Source organism: Telopea speciosissima, chromosome 3 (genome assembly GCF_018873765.1).
Source record: "Telopea speciosissima isolate NSW1024214 ecotype Mountain lineage chromosome 3, Tspe_v1, whole genome shotgun sequence".
NCBI lineage: Eukaryota > Viridiplantae > Streptophyta > Magnoliopsida > Proteales > Proteaceae > Telopea > Telopea speciosissima.
The window spans coordinates 30,482,503-30,500,790 of NC_057918.1; the positions used below are offsets into that span (position 1 = coordinate 30,482,503).

Here is an 18,288-nt window from a genome sequence, read left to right on the forward strand (position 1 = left end):
TCTTCCAACTCCAAAACACTGAAACAAGCGATTAAGCTCAAGAACAGGAAACGTGTTTGAAATCGAAGTTAGAGAGGGATGGAGTTTCGGAGATCGAAACCACAGATGGGGTGGAGTTTCGGAGTTCGAAACCACAAATGGGGTGGGGCTTTAGACAATTAGACCGATCGAAACCCTGCAGACTGAAATTGAATGGCTGGTTTGATAGCTAAAGTGTCTTTCAAATTATTAAAAAAAAAATTCTGGGAAGGCGGGAAATGCTATTTTCAGGTTTTCAATGCTTTTCGCGTCCAGGATTTTTTATTGGGGATTTTCTCTTTACGACTTTTAAACGGCATAAAATGCATAAAATGTCGAATGGTATACTCATTTAAATTGAGGACTTATTATTTTTTTTCTTTTTGTCCTTTTTATTTTTTGGGTAAAGGGAAGACTATTCATTATCTCATGTAAAACGCATGGAAGAAGAAATACAGGGTTCTCTTAACCACGGAGTGGAAAGACACTGTCATACACGGGTTAGACAAGACTTTCCAAGCTAGGATATCTACCAATGAGTTGGCCTCCCTAGAGATGTGCTGGAACTTACAAACATTAAAACAGTATGAGAGAAAAATGATATCTGCAATGACTGGCTCAATGGTTGATGGAGTTGAGTTAGCTGGGTCCAGGAGGCAAGATATAAACGTTGCATTGTCAGACTCTACAATAATATCATCAATACAAAGAGCAGTTGCTTCCAACATGCCTGAGCATACTGCTATGGCTTCTTCGAGAGCGACGTCCTCAAATTGAATGGCTTCTAATTTGGCAAAGATAGGCAAACCCAAGGAATTCCTAATACTGAACCTAATCCCACTTAAATCCTTATCCTTCGTAAAAGAAGCATCACAGTTAAGCAGGGGAGGGGGGAGGGAGGAGGGAGGGGGGGCTCACATCTTGAGGATACTGGTAGGGGAATGGGAGGGGGAGCCTTAAGATACTCATGTTAGCACGAGGAAAACTCCCTAAATAGACATTGAGTAAAGAAGATGACCTCCTCCGAGGTTCAGTTTTTGCGGCCAAAAACAAGATAATTTCTTGCTCTCCATATTGTCTAGATGATAAAGCTGATGAGGCTAATAGCATTGGCCCGAGATTTCTTGTCGAGCTGACTAAATCTTTTCCAATCTTCAATCCATGATGCAATCTTAAAGCCTGAATCATTAGGGATCATGAATGATAATGAGCAACCAAACCACACAGCATTAGAGAAGGGGCAGTGAAGAATTACGTGCTCAAGGGTTTCCTCTTGGCATCCACATCTTTGGCAGCTAGGATCAACCTTGATTTGTCGAGAGGAAAGGCATGTCCCCGAAGCAATGCCATTCGTACAGGCTCTCCAAAGGAACAAGCGGATTTTTGGAAGAGTACGACATTTCCAATTTTCTTTCCAGACTGAAGGAGTAGAGTCCCAAGATCTCACTTTTGAGGACAATAGTTTCTGTTGGTTTCTTTGCGCCTGGAGATTGCATTGCAGATGATAGGCAGTTTTAATAAAGAATTGGTCGTTCGAAGTTGGCCCCCTTATGATTCTATCCTCCACTGGGAAAAGCGATAGTTGGATCTTAGAGAGATAGTTGCCTTCTCAAATGTAGACAATCATTGATCGATCAAGTCAGTCCTCTAAACACGGTTTTCCTGGTCAATATATTGAGCTTGACAATCTGGAGGGTCAATGCTACGAACTTTATACCCTGGGAGGGAGGGGATCCAGTTGTCATCCCATATACGGACCAGGTTGTCAGTCCTCAACTTCCAAAGAATGCCTTGTTGTATAATTTTTCTTCCTTCGATAATGCTCCACCATGCCCATGAGGGGTTTTTACCAATATTTGCTAACATAAAAGAGCACTTAGGTAAATAAATTGGCTTCATGAAACCAGCCGAATGGGATTGAGTATCTGTGAGAAGTCTTCAGGTGACTTTAGCGAGGAGAGCCCTATTATGGAGTAGAGGGTCCCTAAGGCCGATGCCCCCTTTTTCCTTGGATTGCTTCAGCTTGCCCTAGGAGAGCTAGTGAATTCTCCTATCAACTTCAGATTCACCCCAAAACAATCAAGTAGTTGCTTTCCTTATGCGATCATGAAAGGAGATTGGTATCTTAAAGTGAGAGGCCGTATAGCTAGAGGTAGGAAGAGCCGAAGACTTGAGTAAGATTTCTCGACCTGAGTGAGTTAAGTAATGTTGAGCCCAGCCATGGAGTTTGTTGCTCATCCAATCACCAATGGTATGAAAAAACTCTATCTTGGAGATGCCAAAGTCTGTTGGTAAACCAAGATATTTAGATGGCCCTTCTCCATACGGAATTTTCAGAATTCTACTAATCCATCTTTTGAATATTGGCAATGTGTTAGGACTAAAACATAAACTTGATTTTTTAATGTTAACCATCTGACCACTAGCCCTGCAGTAATTGTTAACACAATCATATAAATTGCAAATTTCAGGGATACGAACCTTCAAGAAGAGCAAGCAGTTGTTGGCGAAGAGAAGATGGGTCATTGGAGAGGAGCGATTCCTCACTTTGATGCCATGAATAATCCTTTCAGATTCAACATTATGAATGAGACTACTAAGGGTCTGAGAGCAAATAATAAATAGAGTTGGGGTGAGGGGGTCCCCCTACTTGATACCCCTTGTAGGCTCCATTTACCATAAGTGAATACTTGACCGAGGTTACACAGCTAATGATAAGGGAAGTAAACCTCTGGCTAAAGCTAAGGGTGTCAACTCGGTACCGAACCGGTACCATACCAAATTACTCGTACCATACCATATCGAATACAATTCGGTATGGTAACGACATGGGAAAATGACATTGTACTCGGTACGATATGGTATCGGTATGGAGGTTGATATCATCGGTACATACTGATACCGTACCCAATTACCGAATACCGATACCGTATTGTATTATCATAATATGTACTTATATATATACTAATTTATATATATATATATATATATATATATATATATAATAAATAATATATATAAGTATATATGTATTAAATATATATGATAGTTTTTATATATAAGAATATAATATACTAAATATAATATATTTCATACTATATATATTAATTTATATATATATAATATAAGAAACCATATAACAAATATTGTATATTGTATCATATACATACCGAATAAAACCATATACCGTATCGATACCATACAGTACGGTATCGATATGAGAAAATGGTACCGTGTGCGGTATGGTACGGTATCGGTATGAGGTGTTTGGATTCGGGACCGTACCGATACCGTACCGGTTGAGACCCTTAGCAGAAGCCCATCATCAAGAGAAGCTTGTTAAGAAAAAGCCATTCAAAAAAATCCAAAGCTCGCTTCATGTCCAGTTTCATGGCAAGAAAGCGTTTCTTCCCCTTCTTTTTCCGGTTATAATGGAATGTCTTGTGGGCCATGTATACATTGTCTAATATTAGTCTCCTTGGGACAAATGCCGACTGGGAATCTGAAATAATGTTCGGCAATGTGCCATTATGCCTTGAAGTCTAGAGGCCAGCATCTTAGTGATCACCTTAATGGCAATGCCAACCAAACTGATGGGTCGGTAGTGCTCCATAGACTCAAGGTTCTAAATTTTAGGAATGAAACATATAATTGTGTCATTGCCGTGAGGGGGGAGACTACCTGTTGCAAAGGAGGAGACAAAATCAAACAAATCTAAATAGGTGAGATCCTAAAATTTTGTTAGAATAGGGGAGGGAAGCCATCTACACCTGGGGCTTTTAGGGGATTCAAGTGAAAGACATCCTTCTTCATTTCTTCTAGAATTGGGGGAGAGGACAAGAAATTATTATCCTCATTTGTGACTAGAGGGTGAATGTGATGGATAACTTCTTGAAGAGCAGCATTATCAATCCCTAATCTCATTGTACTGGCTAGAAATTGTATCATAAAATTTGCTTTTTGATTTTGTCCAACTTCCATCAGGCAGCTTAAGCTTTCTAATACGGTTACGACTTCTTCTAAGGATTGTGTTGGCACGGAAGAAGATTGTGTTTACGATCCCCGTTGTTCATCCATAAAACCCAGGACTTCTGGAGCCAGAAAGTTTCCTCTCCCCTGACTTGCCGCCAAACAGGGCATTGATTGAAGCTTCTCCAATTCAACTTTCGGATTTATAATTCTGGTTTGAATGTTGTCGAAAGTTTCTTTGTTTCATTTTTTGAGAGTCTCTCTGCAACTTTTCAGCTTACTAATTATGAGAGCTTGTGGGGAGCCACATGTTGTGCTTGGTTCCAGGTGTGCTCTACAGTTTGCTTGTAGCTCGGGTGGGAGAGCCACATGCCTTCAAAGCGAAAGGGTCGAGGCCCTGTGGTAATCTAATTGTCAATATCAATGATAAGAGGCATGTGATCTAAACCGATAGCAGCACTCGAGCGAACCACTACTCCAGGGAAGGCAATCCTCCAAGGGATGTTTGGAAAGGCTCAATCCAGACGGATTCTAATGTTCTCAGATCCATTGCGCTTGTTGCTCCAAGCGAAAACAAGGCCAGAGGTGCTTAGGTCAATCAAACCACAGGTTTTCGACCATATTGTGAAATTGGTGAACATCTCTCACTCCTTTACAGTTCCCGCCATCTTTTTCCTTCCAATACAAGTAAGAGTTAAAGTCACCCATGCACATCCACTCCTCTATCCTGCCTAAGCTGGTGTTCATTAGCGAATCCCAAACTAAATGCCTTTTGGAATGATCGGGTCACCATGGACGCAAGTAAGGTGGAAAGAAAACTGGCTCCCAACGAAAATAGTACAGTTGATCCATCTCTAAGAGGCACTATGTATTGCAACTTGTATGGAATTGTCCCAGAGGATTGTGAGACCACCAACAATGCCATCTGGGTTAATCGAGAAACGCCCTAGAAACTGAAGCTTGCAGATGATTTGATCCATTTTAGTTGCACCACATCTTGTAAGGCTTGAACTGTCAGAGACCTTACCAAATTTTGTAAGGCTCGAACCATCAAAAAAATTAAAGTTGACTTTGCCATCACGAGGAGGTTTTTTAAGGCTCAAACTATTGGAGGCCTCCCCAGACCTCTGCAGTTCTAGCTGATAAGCTTCATTGTTGCCCGTGGGGATGAGCTCTAGCAGCCTCCACAGGTGACATCATTAAAAAATGATTAGAGTTTGGTGCTTGCTTGTTGTCCTAATTAGCTTCTATATCCATCTCAGAGGATGGAGCATTCCTGGTAGTAACCCTTCGGGGTTGCTTAGCACGGCTCTTGGGATGTAATGCTCCATTTGTACAACGTTGTTTGGGGGTTCTCTGTTTTGGTTCAGATGGTATTGGTTTGGATGGGAGGACGATGGAGGGATTAGGTTGAGGTAAAATTTGAAAGATGGGTTCTTATGTGTGAGGAGAAGAAGAGGGTGGTATGAGATTGGTGGGGGAAAAAATTGGAACAGTCGGTTGCATTGGATAGTTGTTGGTAGTGATCGGGTCAGGTTCTGGAAGAGTGCGATGTGGAGCAGGAGATTTTGATCCAGGAAGGTTAATGGTCATGTTAGAGAGATTAGGTAAAATGGAGAGGAGTGATTGAGTTAATTCATCTTGGGGAGGCTATGGCTGCTTGGTTTAGTGCTATCCCATGGGGAATGATGGCAGCTTCAGGTTATGTAGCAGGTACAGCCTTAGATTACTTGATCAAAGAAGGCTACTCTACAACACTGGTCCAGAAGATCATGCAAGTAACTTTATCTTTCTCTCTATAATCTTTGGCCTTTTAGTCCTAAATGATATGGTGATGTTAAGATAATTGTTGTAACTATTTCATTTTGTACCTGGTGATTGTGGCAGTCTATTGGATTCATTGGACCTGGAGTATCATTACTCTGCTTGAATTTTGCAAAGACACCCGCTGTTGCAGCCATGATCCTGACTGTTGGATTGAAAGGTTAGAGAGAAGAGAGGCAATACACACATTTGAAGCCGTGGAATTTTGTGTCCATGATTGTGTGACAGGGGAATCAGATATGACAGGGGATGTCTCCTGCTCAAGGTGCGGGTGATGAGGTGATGGGACAATTGGGTGAGTGAGAGGGAATGACATGTTGTTAGAAGGTGGGACAAACTAATGTATGGCAGGGTTTGTCTGGTGTGAATGTAGGCCTTGGTTGAGGTGGGCTAGGACACGTGGTAAAGGGACCACTAACAGAGCAGATTGCATACCTTGAATGGAAAGGGTTTCTTCTCCACTGTCGATTGCTGGCGCTAGAGGGAGAGAGGGGTGAACAGATTGAGTATCAGCGGCTGGGCCGTCTCCTGTTGACTCCATAACAGCCAAATCCCTTGAAGCATCATAGTGTAAAACTAGGGCTTGCTCAGTTAGGCATTGGTCAAGGGGCACGCCTTTTCTGAAAGGGCCAAGAGGAGAGGTTGAGTGATGACCAGAGCTTCCAAACTTCACTAGGCATCTTGTGTCTTTATGACCTAAAAACCACATCTGTAATAGAAGATGGGAAGACACTAGTATTTGAGTTGAACTTCTAGCTGAACACTGGAGCAACCTCTAATAGCCAGGGAAGAGCGCAATGGTTTCTAGATATCTAGGCAGATTCTGCACATGAGATATTGAACCCTTTGACCCATTTGGCTGCCTTGGATAACCATAACCGTTTTGGGGATTCCCAACCTTTTTGCAGTTGATGAGCAAACGCCAAGGAGAAGATATCAATCAGAACTGAGTGAAGTTGCACCCAGAAGTCAACGTATCTGAAGCTCCAGTTGCCATTGTCCCTCCATTCTTTTAGAATGAGAAGATTTTTGGCGACTATTCATGGACCTTCCATTAAAACATTTTACAGGTCAGTTGGGTGTTGGAAACGAAAAATGAAGCGGTTCAAGTCCAGAGGGGAAAATTCAATTGGCAGATGAGTGTTACAGGCTTGGGGTAGAACTTCTGTGACAGCTTGACGCCGGAAGGGTTTCCCAGGGAGAATATGGGCAACTAAGGTGTCATCAACATCTATGATGTTGTCAACAATATTTTCCTCATAGTCTGATGGGGAATCAGGTAGTGGTGAGGTGTGGGTAGAGGAAGGACGGTGGGTTAGTTGGTGAGTGGTGGGTGGCATAGATGGGATTGATGGGGTCTAATGAGAAGGTCCGTGGGGGGGTTGTGATGGGGTACAAGGAGAAGGTCGGTGATTGGTATTGGAGTTATTTGGAATACAGTGGGGAGAGTGGTGAGTGTTGTTTGACATAAGGTGGTGGAGGGGGAGATAGAGAGAAGGGGAAAGCAGGAGGTTTAATGGCAGGTGAGGGAGAGGGGAAGCAAGAAAAGTAATTGTAGAGGCGGCAACCGGAGGGAAACACTCTTAGAGGAAGAGATACCTCTTGTTACCACAAGGATGCTATGTGCTTGTGTCCATCCACGACTCCATGTATTACCTTTGGCATTGAGTTGTCACATTTAGAAGGAAGGGTAGTTAAGGCAGTGTCGCATATTCAATATTCAAAACAAATATAACATCCAATATTAATATGTGTGTGTATATATATATATATATATATATTCTATAACTCATTATAAGTTACAAGACATATCATCCAAAATATATTATCCAACATCAATTCCAAATTCATACACCTTCAGGAAAAAAAAAATCCAAATTAAGTCACATTCAACAATGTGGCTTGGTTATGGTGTTGTTCATTGTTGTCAATATAGCCAACACACTCCCGGAGTGATCCATGTTCAGTCGGAGTTGGGAGTCATCACTTTAGAAACCCTTTTCAATAGATGCATCCGTTTGAGCTCAATTTCGTGCATTAAACTTGAGCTTAAGGTGATATCATGAGAAATATATGTCATACCCTCAAACTCGTTAAGGTCGAAACACGAGTGGGACCCACAAAAAGGCTAAGGTCAATGTAAATCTATTCTTCTACTTCATTACAACGGAAAATTCACCACATTCATTGTCTTTTTCTTTTTTTAGGGATAATTAGAGTCCTATTTGGGAATTTGCATCATAGAGTTTAAAACTCTAACTACGTGGCATCTATATACACGAAATAATATTTAAGTCTAAAATATTTGCATCCAACATTTTGTACAAAAAATATAATAAGTAAAGACGGGGTATTCTCGACCGGGGAATTCCTAACCCCTGTCACCAAACTTGTACTCGGGGCATCGACAATTCTCATACATGGGCTATGAAGAAAAAGGGTATACAAGAGGGGTGAGCTTAACTTGCTCAGTGAGGAAAATATGGCAACCATACATACACGCATGCATATGAACATCATAAACATAACATTATTATAACGATGATCATGAACAATTTAGTTCATATGTCAAGTTATCATGGTGATCTGCCAAGATGCACATCATAAGAGTGAGGGCACACACCGTGATCAACGGTACTTCATTTGTCCGTCCTGGTCACTGAAGTACCAGGCCTTCCAACCGACATCAATGGGCATTCCCTTTGGCAGGTGGGGAAAACATAACCAGTCGTGCTGGAAAGAATCACCATCGCACGTTGGCCTCAATCATGCCGGAATGAATCACCATCGAACGCTGGCCCAGTCATGTTGGAACGAATCACCATCACACGTTGGGGCCATCCCGATCATCGAAGCCCCGGGGCATCCGGTGGCAAACCGAGCATTCTTCTCCCTGGCCAAGCGAGGAATCTACAAGTGAGCCTCGTCCAGTACATATCCTCCTACTGGAATGGGGTGGCAATCACAAGGTCTTGTTTACATCTTGTTACGACAAAATTCGAGCTGATGTCCTCCTAAGCTGTGTTGACCTGCACAAGAGAACAACACAAGACAAGGGAGTGCCGACCTAAACCGATTAAGATGCTCCGATGCCTAACATCTTTACAACAGATAAAAAACTCAAATCCAAAGAATAGGAAGTGAGAGACCCTTTTACTTGGGATTGGCGTTGCTATTAATAGGATTGAGATGGTAGATCGATATGATTTTCTAGATCGGAGATGATAGGGAGCGTCTCCAATGGGGGTAGGTGTAGGGATGGAAACAGATCGAATTCGGTTGGATAGTGGCATTATCATATTCGTATCCGATTATATTCGGACGGATTCGGATAATATCCTATCGGTTTTCGGACAGATTCAGATAATTTTCGGATAGTGATTTTTTGAATACAGGTTCTCCTAAATGGATATGAATATGGATCGAATACGATTTTTTGACTATTCATTGACATATTTACCGTTTTTATGATGAGGGTTAGGGTTGAGACTTGAGAGTTCAGTAACTACTCTTTCTTCTACTCTTCTTAGTCTTTTATTCTCTTACCTTTTTTACTTTTGATTTTTTAATAGATATGTAATTCCATGTATCACATTGCATTAAACAATATATATAAACCAATAGCAAATCTAGAAAAAGAATCACATTATCTTAACTTATAAATTTATAAAAATAAGATAACAAAATCCAATAAGATAACTTAAAAGGATAGACAAACACAGAGTTATATTTTAGATATTTTATTACCATCAGACTGCTAAACGAATCGGATAATAATCGGTCGGATAGGGGGATTACCATATTCGTATCCGATTAGTTTCGGATGGATTCGGATTCTCCTAAACGGATACGAATGCGGATCGAATACGGATTTACGAATATCCATTTACATCCCTAGGTAGGTGTCACCCTTATAGCTAGACACCTGTCGGTCTAGGAGTCACAAGGAAAGCGTGACCTTAACTGACTTAAGCTTTGGTCAGGTTAGCTTACTACTCAAGTTTAGTTTGCTTGCTGCCCAAGCCTCGGGACATGCCTGACGTGTTTTCCAATAAGGCGTAATGCGGGACTACATGCTGACTGGTGGACGGATGAGCTGTCCGAGTGAACTGGGCTGACTCCTCGGCTCAGCTTCCTAGCTGAATCGATAATCGACTTAGCTCAATAGGACCTGGTTGGCGCCTACTAGCCCGACCCGAATGGTCAAACCAGACGCAGTGTGGTTTGTTGAGACCTCGTGTGGTCTAATTTAGGTCGGCTATTGGTCCGCCTGTTCCTTTGTCTTGCCACGTGTCACTCAGGGATTGGTTGGTCACAACATGGTTCATTCATCACATCTCGTTTATTTCGTTCATTTCTTTTCATTCTTTTTTTCATCTGATTACATGACATTATCATGCACATTAACATCATAGTCATTTTCTTTGCCACATTTCATAGTCTCACATTTAATTTGCATAATTTCATCATAGCATTTTTCCACATCAAACTATAAAACATGGATTATTTTCATCATATTAACTTTCACATTATGCAATTAATAAACATGCTATAAAATTATAAAATGGTAGTAACCAAATTTCCACTCACCAGAACATCCACAACCACCAGAGAGAATCCCCACTAATGCCTATCATCTCTGGATGGACCTACAATGGCATGAGTCTTTATTTAGAGTTTCATATAAATTATATTCAAGTCCTTGATCATTAATTTTACCCTTCCTGAATTTATTACTTTAATCTTAGATTATAATATTTAACTTAACCTAACCTTATTTAAGCCCTACCATATGATTTAAGTATTCATGTCCATATGGTTTAGTTAAATATATAGTTTATTCTACCCATTTTAATCAGACTTTTTCATTTATCCAACCAATTTTAGCTATGTTTGGTATACATTCTTGGAATGCATTCTAGGTTGATTTGCATTCTCGGACTATAAAAACAACTATTTTTATCATCCTAGAATGCAAAATCAAGTTGGAATGCATACCAAACGCTGCCTAATTCCCATAACCAAAATGTCATTCAGTCTATAAAGTGGGCCTGAGCTAAAATATATAAATTAAAATTTTAATGTTGTTCTTCCATTAAAATTTTTCAGATTTTAGCTCTATTATTTAACTCATCTAACCTTAAGTTCATCATTTACTTTTCCTAATTTTAATCTCATCACTTTGACCCTACCTAAGTACATCACATAGGTAAACAAATTGGGCTTATCACAGACGCGTTGGGCTCCTCTGTAGTGCGACATGGTGTGTAACACGCATCCAACGGCCCATAGTGCTAGGGCACGCAGCCCAACACCCCGTCTCTGTGTTGGGCTGCGGGCCATCGGATGGTGCGACACACCATGTCGTGCTACAGAGGACCCAAATCCTATCACAGAGTATAAGGCACGTAACATTTTGTTGAAAACTCTATAAACCATGCCTTGTATCAATCTCATTACCTCCCTAAAATGCCCTTAATACAAATGTTACTTAATTAAATCATGGCCCATCACTCTATCATTTAAATTCAATACCTTATTTTCATAATGAAAAATCCATGCTAAGTACCATCTAGATGAGTTAGCTAGGTTCTATCAAAGCCCACATATATAAGCAGTCCTATATTTAGTACTTTAAGTCAATATGCGAAGCTCTTGTTAAGTTCAAGTAGGTATTAACTTAGGCTATAAACAAAACATAAATTATACCAAAGAGCTTAGAATGAGGCATTTTTGTTCTGTCTTAGAAAATGGAATGGGCCAGACAATGCGTTCCAGAATGGGCCACATTCTTTAATGCATTCTAAGGTTCATGAATAGGAATGGGTATTAAATACTGTTTTTATCACCTCATATTCCTCACAATACATTGTAAACCTAGAATGCATTCCAAACGAAATCTAAATCTTTAGTAGTTTACCAAAAAAAATCTGTAGTAGCTTACCACGTGTCGAGCTCTTGGGCCTACATTGTAGTGCACCGCCAGATTAGGGCACTGCAGAGGATTTTTTTTTTTTTTTTTTTTTTTTTTCTGAATACAATACTCCTTATATCTAATAGAAAAAAAATTCTCTGCAATGCCCAAATCTGGCGGTGCACTATAGTGTGGGCATGGAGCTCGACACATGGAAGATGCGACATCCAACGGTGTCGAATTGGAGAAGAAAGAAAAGAAAAATTACTGCCTTGCATCGAGCTCGCATTGTTGGATGAAGCTTCTTCCATGTGTTGAGCTCCTCAGGACTGCAGTGCGGGGTACCGCCAGATGCCCACACTGCAGAGGATTTTAATCCATTGTATTCTCTCTATAGATGTCTAATGATTTTTATAATCAGTGTGTAGCATGCCTAGGGACTAGATATATCACCTCATGAGATAAATGGACACAACAACTCGTTGTTGAAACAATAATTTTGACTAGTCAAGGTGACATGTTCTTTTGAGAGAGGGAGAGAGAGAGAGAGATTGTTAATGAGAATTCGCCCTACAAAAGAGGAAAAATAACTTTGGGTAGTCAAGAATACATGTTCGAGAGAGAGAGAGAGAGGAAAGGACAAATGGTTGAAAAATCTCTCCAGGTTATGCGACACTTTATGAACTAATGAACACTGGTCAGAGGATTTTCCCTTGGGTTTTGTCTATATCTATGGCCGCGGTCATTTCATATGTTCATGTGTCTAGGTGCAGGGATCATACAATGCAAGCAATCAAGTAGCGTTTTTTCTTCAAAAAATAATATAAAATTATTAAACATCACGCGTCGGCTGGCTTAATATGATGTTTGAGTTTGAACAAGTAAATATTATATAAAATAAAAATAAACGCCGTAATATCGCAAACAAATATAAGAGGGGGCCGGGGGTGGGGGGGAAGGAACTAGGAAGAATTGAAATGTGCAAAGAAGCTAGAAAAGACCATTTCAATCTTTTGCTGTTCCAACTTACGACACCAGACTTCTGACTTGTAGTTTCGCTTTAGATTTGTTCAATTATGTTTAATATATTTTAGATAATATGATTAAAAATTGTTGAGATGTTGGGAATTATGTAAAGCTATAAATCCCACTTGAAGTTTTTTTTTTTGGGTAGAAAAATCCCACTTGAAGTTGATGGGTTGGTTGAAGTCGTCGTTAATGCTTATTCTAGAGGAGGAGCTATTTCCACCTAATAATAATGTGTACTAGATCATATTCCTACAAAAGATTAAAGAGGAGAAGGATTCTTCAACTACCCACACGGCAAATTCTGGTCTTGCGTAGTAAAGTTGACGAGGAATACATCTCATCTCAACTAATCTAAAGCATAGGAGAGAAAAGGTTGTCTGAGTCGTTGGCGTAGGATACATTAATCTCATATAAAATTTAAAACTACAGAGAGAGAGAGAGAGAAATCTTCCCCAAAGAGGCAAGGGGGCAAGAAATTGTAAATACAATTGGGGAAACCAATGGGTGTAATATATTTGTGGTATTGTCTCTGAGAGTTTCTTGCACGCCGTGTTAGCAACTTGACAATATTTGAGTCTTTAAAACCACACCACACCACACCACAACACCGTATCCAAAGGAGGGAAGAGGTACAGTCGAGCACAGGCCGAAGGGGAGGAGATCAAGAGAGAGAGATGGAGGAGGCAAAACCAGCAAGCAGTAGAACGGCAAGCCTGATCCGCCCATCGTCATCATTCCGGCTCCACTCACCCAGCCTCAATTGTATCCGCCTGCGTCGTATCTTCGACATATTCGACAAGAACGGAGACGGCATGATCTCAGTGGACGAGCTAAGCCTAGCCCTGGAACTGCTTGGCTTGGAAGCCGAACCCACGGAGATTGATTCCATGGTGCGCTCCTATATAAGGCCTGGCAACACTGGCCTCGGCTTCGAAGACTTCGAAGCCTTGCACCAGTCGCTAGACGATACCTTCTTTGGGAACAACGACGAAGACCACAATATTCTTGAACACGCTGACGACGACAAGACATATGGTGGTGAAGGTGGCTCCAGTAGCCCTGTTTCGTCGTCGTCGTCGTCATCTTCGTCGCAGGAGGAGTCGGATTTGACGGAGGCCTTCAAGGTGTTCGATGAGGACGGTGATGGGTTTATCTCGGCCATGGAGTTGCAGGTGGTCCTGAGGAAGCTAGGGATGCCCGAAGGGGGAGACATCGGTCGAGTTGAGCGGATGATCTTCTCCGTTGACCGTAATCAGGACGGCCGCGTTGATTTCTATGAATTCAAGGACATGATGCACAGTGTCATGGTTCGATCTTGATCAAATCTGTCATTTCATTACTATTAACCGATCATCCCCTTCCCCTTCATGTATGTGGACGGTGTACGTATAGGATCACCGATCTCTTCTAATCGTCTTCTCCTTTTCTTCCCTCCTGTATCTTCTTCTTCTTCCTTTTTTTTCTTTTTTTTTTTTTTTTTTTTTTTTTTTTTTTTTTCCGTATTTTATTTTTATTTTTATTTATATTTAGCCATAGGCAGTGATGTCTTTTTATCTTCTCGAGCGTTGGGTGTATGGTTGGATTCTCAAGTGTGATGCACTAGATAATGGGGGCGATAAAAATCCCTCCATTTGTTTATCTGTTTTAGTTCTAATCCGAATAACTCCACCTACAGACAACATTCAACACCTATTCTAATTGTTTCAAAAAGGCTCCTCTATATACTTATAATGACAATAGATGAGACTGGTGTTAAGCAATACGTGTTCATGTAGCGTAGCCAGAATTGCCTTAGAACACATGGTCTAAACATGAGAGAGTAATACATGATCTAGTGGGACGTATGTATCTAATGGATTGAGCTCCTCTCTAGGGAGCCCAACAGGTTAAGGGAGCATCCAATCATTGGGCTGTGTCGCACACATCCCTAGGCATGCGTCGAGATGTGTGCGACACAGCTCAATCCCTGGATACACCCTGGGCACTGAGCTCCCTGGAGAGGAACCGGATCCATATCTAACTATGTTAGCAGTTGTCATCCTCTTTACTGAATATTTTTTTGTAGGGGGTTTAAATGACATTCGATGTGTCCAACATTTAATAAAAGGATATTTAGGATATCTCATGCTTTTTTTTTTTTTGGGTAGGAAAGATACCTCATGCTTGAAAACTAACGTTTGGGGATCCTTCTAAAATGGTTTTATTTAAGAATATTTTATTTTTCATTTTTACCCTTCTATGACTAGCAACATCACTAGAAGCCAAATAGCGCACGTTCTCCCTGCCAAACTCCTCCTGTGCAATTGGGTTGTGCTCAGTCATCTTAGCGACCAAGTTAGTGACCTCAATGGCCAAATCTTCATTGAAATCTCAAGCTCAGTGGCGATCATATGGACCATCTCCTAGTCGGTGGTGAGGTTGAGAAAGACAGTAGTAGCGGCAGTTTGGGCATCGAAAGAATCTCCTTCCTCCAAGATCTTGAGTAGGGGAGGGACTCCACTCTTGTCAATGATGATCTTCTTGATGTGATAGTTGTCAAGAGTAAGAGAGGAGAGGGATTTAACGGCCGCCTCGATATGATAAGGGAAGGGATCTATTTGAATGAAAACCTCTTGGGACCAAGAGTGTTAAACGGTTCAGTTTCGATGTAAACAATAGCGGGGGAATGATGTCAAACGATAAAATTGAAAAATAAGTTAATTTTAAATAAAAATCAGTTTAGAAGGCAGCCCAAATGTGAGTTTTGAAACATAAAGTACCCCAAACATCCTTTTGTTAAAGGTTGGCACCTCAGATGTCATTCATTTGCTTTTTCTTTTTTTAATTTTGTTAAACCCTTTACTACTTTCTTAGATATAGAGTTTGGAATTTTTTTTTTGGGGGTGAATCAGTAGGGTTTGGATGTTGAAATGTTTTATGATCATGAAATTCTTCTTTTCCTTCTCTTCTTTTATTAATCAAATATCAGCAAAATTCATTTTAAAGGTAATGGATAATATGAAATATTAGAGGACAAAATGTCAAGTTTCAACCCAATCAAAATTGGGCAATTGGCAAAACAAGTCATTAAAAGTTCATGACAAGAAAGAGGGTGCACCAACTATCAAGAGAGTGTAATGACATACATGAGAAGACAATCTCATTACATGATAAGATTAAATGATTGAATTTCAGCTGAAATTTAATAGGGTAAATTACACGACACCCCTGAAAATCGAACGATACTCAATTCACCCCTTGTTTTTTTGAAAAAACTCACCCGTCCCTTGTATTAGAGCCCTATATTACAATTTAGTCCGTGCCGTTAGTTTTATGTGATTAACTTGTGAAGTTACCAAGTTAAACATACTTAAATTTCTAAACTACCCTTGATCAGTGTAGAGTTACTATTTTACCCTTGAATCTAAAAACCCCAAATTAGATCCTTTTCCTCACATGACCTTCAACTCTCACTTAGCCAGTCCAGTCGATCAATGCATCGGAGAAGAAGAAGAACTCATTATTTTATTTTTTTTTTGGTTTCAACCTGTCTGTGCCATTACAAAATATCGTATGTATCTTACTTATTGGGAAGAAACCTCTTCCACTCACCTTTGTAAGTATAGGTTGGATATGGGATCTGCCATGGACAATAGGTTATATTTTTTTTTCCATTGTTGGGATCGAAATTGGGACAAACCATCGTACACAAAATAGATAGTGCCCTCCTTGATAGGGAGCAGCCAAGCTGTTAATCTCCCTTGGAAGAAACTGGAAATTAAAAGACATAAGATGTGAAGATAAGTACATAAATATCCTCCAGGATTGATCTTATGTCCAAAAGGGAATTGGAAGAGTTCCTCGAGATAGGTGATCACATCCTTATTATTAGATTCAACCATCAGATTATCACAGCCCTCCGAGATTGCTTCAAGTAAACCAGAACAGATCACCATAGCCTCGCCCATTAGTGGAGTAGTGAAATTTGCTGGACTTGAGACTACAGTACTCCGTGATTCGCCAAATGATCATGGATGATAATTCCAAGTCCTATGTGGGTAGTCTTTGGGAGAAGACTTGCATCACAATTAACTTTGAAGTAATATCTTGGTGGGGGAATCAAGAGAGAGTGACGGTAGATAGGATCTTTATCCCCTCTAGTTCTCTACCCGACCCAGTTCCCCAGTCCCCCTAAGAGAGGGGCAATGACCACCTTATACGTACCTACCTGAGCACTCTGCCTGGGTGGGATTCCCCCCCCCCTATTAGAGGGACTGAGGAACTGGGCCGGGTAGGGGACTAGAAGAGATAATTTTCTGGTAGATAAATGTTGATTATGGGTTGTGATTGTTGTAGAGGTCGAGTCAAGAGAAGTTGCCCTTTGAAACTCAAAAAAAAACATGAATAGAGGTAATCACCTCGCCAAGAAGAAAATTACGACAACCGAAAACATAGTCATTTCAGGCCAGCCATAAATACCAACAAAGAAAAGAGCATTGAGATATCAAAGAATGACTAAAAATCTTCAATTTACAACGAAGAAACTCCGACCCTCAATCGAAGAAGATAAACTACATGTTTTGCAATCTGGTGCAATATATCCAAATGGACTCCCAAACCAAATTGCACGGGCGTAGGAGCATTCCAATGAAATACATGTAATAGTTTCTTATCCACTACATCTGCTACACTCGGAACAAAAATGAATAGTTCTTCAATGTAATTCAGAACTTGCAGTTAATCTGTTTGCGCAGACTCGCCATAAAAAAATAAAAAAAGTTTTTGGTAGTGTTTTTTTTTTATTTTTTTAGAAAATGAAGATTAACTAAATCCCAAGAATGCCATGTAGAAAATGAAGATTAGTTATATCAGTTAGTCATGGAGAAATGAGTTTGAAGCCTAGTAAGGAGGGGTTTCAACTATCCTTCCATGTATCGATGCACTCACCAGTTCCAACATGCGAACATAAACCAGATTTCAACACCCTTTGCCACTCTATGATGCTTCGCCAAGCCCAACTTGGTTGTGATCCAATATCAGCCAATAATAAATACCCTTCATAAATATTGTTGATAAAGAGTGAGAGTCTGACCAAAGTTTCCAAGCAATCTTAGATAATAGGGGTGTCAATGGGTCGGGTCGGGTCTGCCCTTAACCCTAATCCAATCCTAGGGGCCTTAACCTAAACCCAAGCCCAACCCAACCCTGGCAGGGCCTAAGAAACCCTCAACTCAATCCGACACTGCCAGGCTTTCACTACAAGAAATTGATGCAATGACGGCACTTTGGGTTGAGTTATTGCGGCATATTTTACAAACGTCGTCATATGTGAAGATATATCGACATTTTATTAAAAATGCCGTCATATATAAAGGTATAATGGCGCATGGGTTTAAATGCCATCATAAATAAATATATAACGGCGTTTAATCACAATCACCGTTAAATAAAGCAGTTTTCGCGGCATTTTTTTAACAAGCGCCACTGTAGTTTACTATGTAATAATGGTTTAATATTTTTTTTTAACGGCGTTTTCAAAGAAATGCCGTTGTATT

At 40.4% G+C, this 18,288-nt stretch overlaps 1 protein-coding gene across 1 annotated transcript; it reads left to right on the forward strand.

The window, feature by feature from the left end:
• Positions 1–13,424: 13,424 nt before the first annotated feature.
• Positions 13,425–14,073, forward strand: LOC122653691 (calcium-binding protein CML42-like). The gene is made up of 2 exons (XM_043847622.1): positions 13,425–13,813; positions 13,844–14,073. The coding sequence occupies exons 1-2, from the start codon at positions 13,429–13,431 to the stop codon at positions 14,071–14,073; spliced, it is 615 nt and encodes a 204-aa protein (XP_043703557.1). The 5' UTR covers positions 13,425–13,428.
• Positions 14,074–18,288: the final 4,215 nt, after the last annotated feature.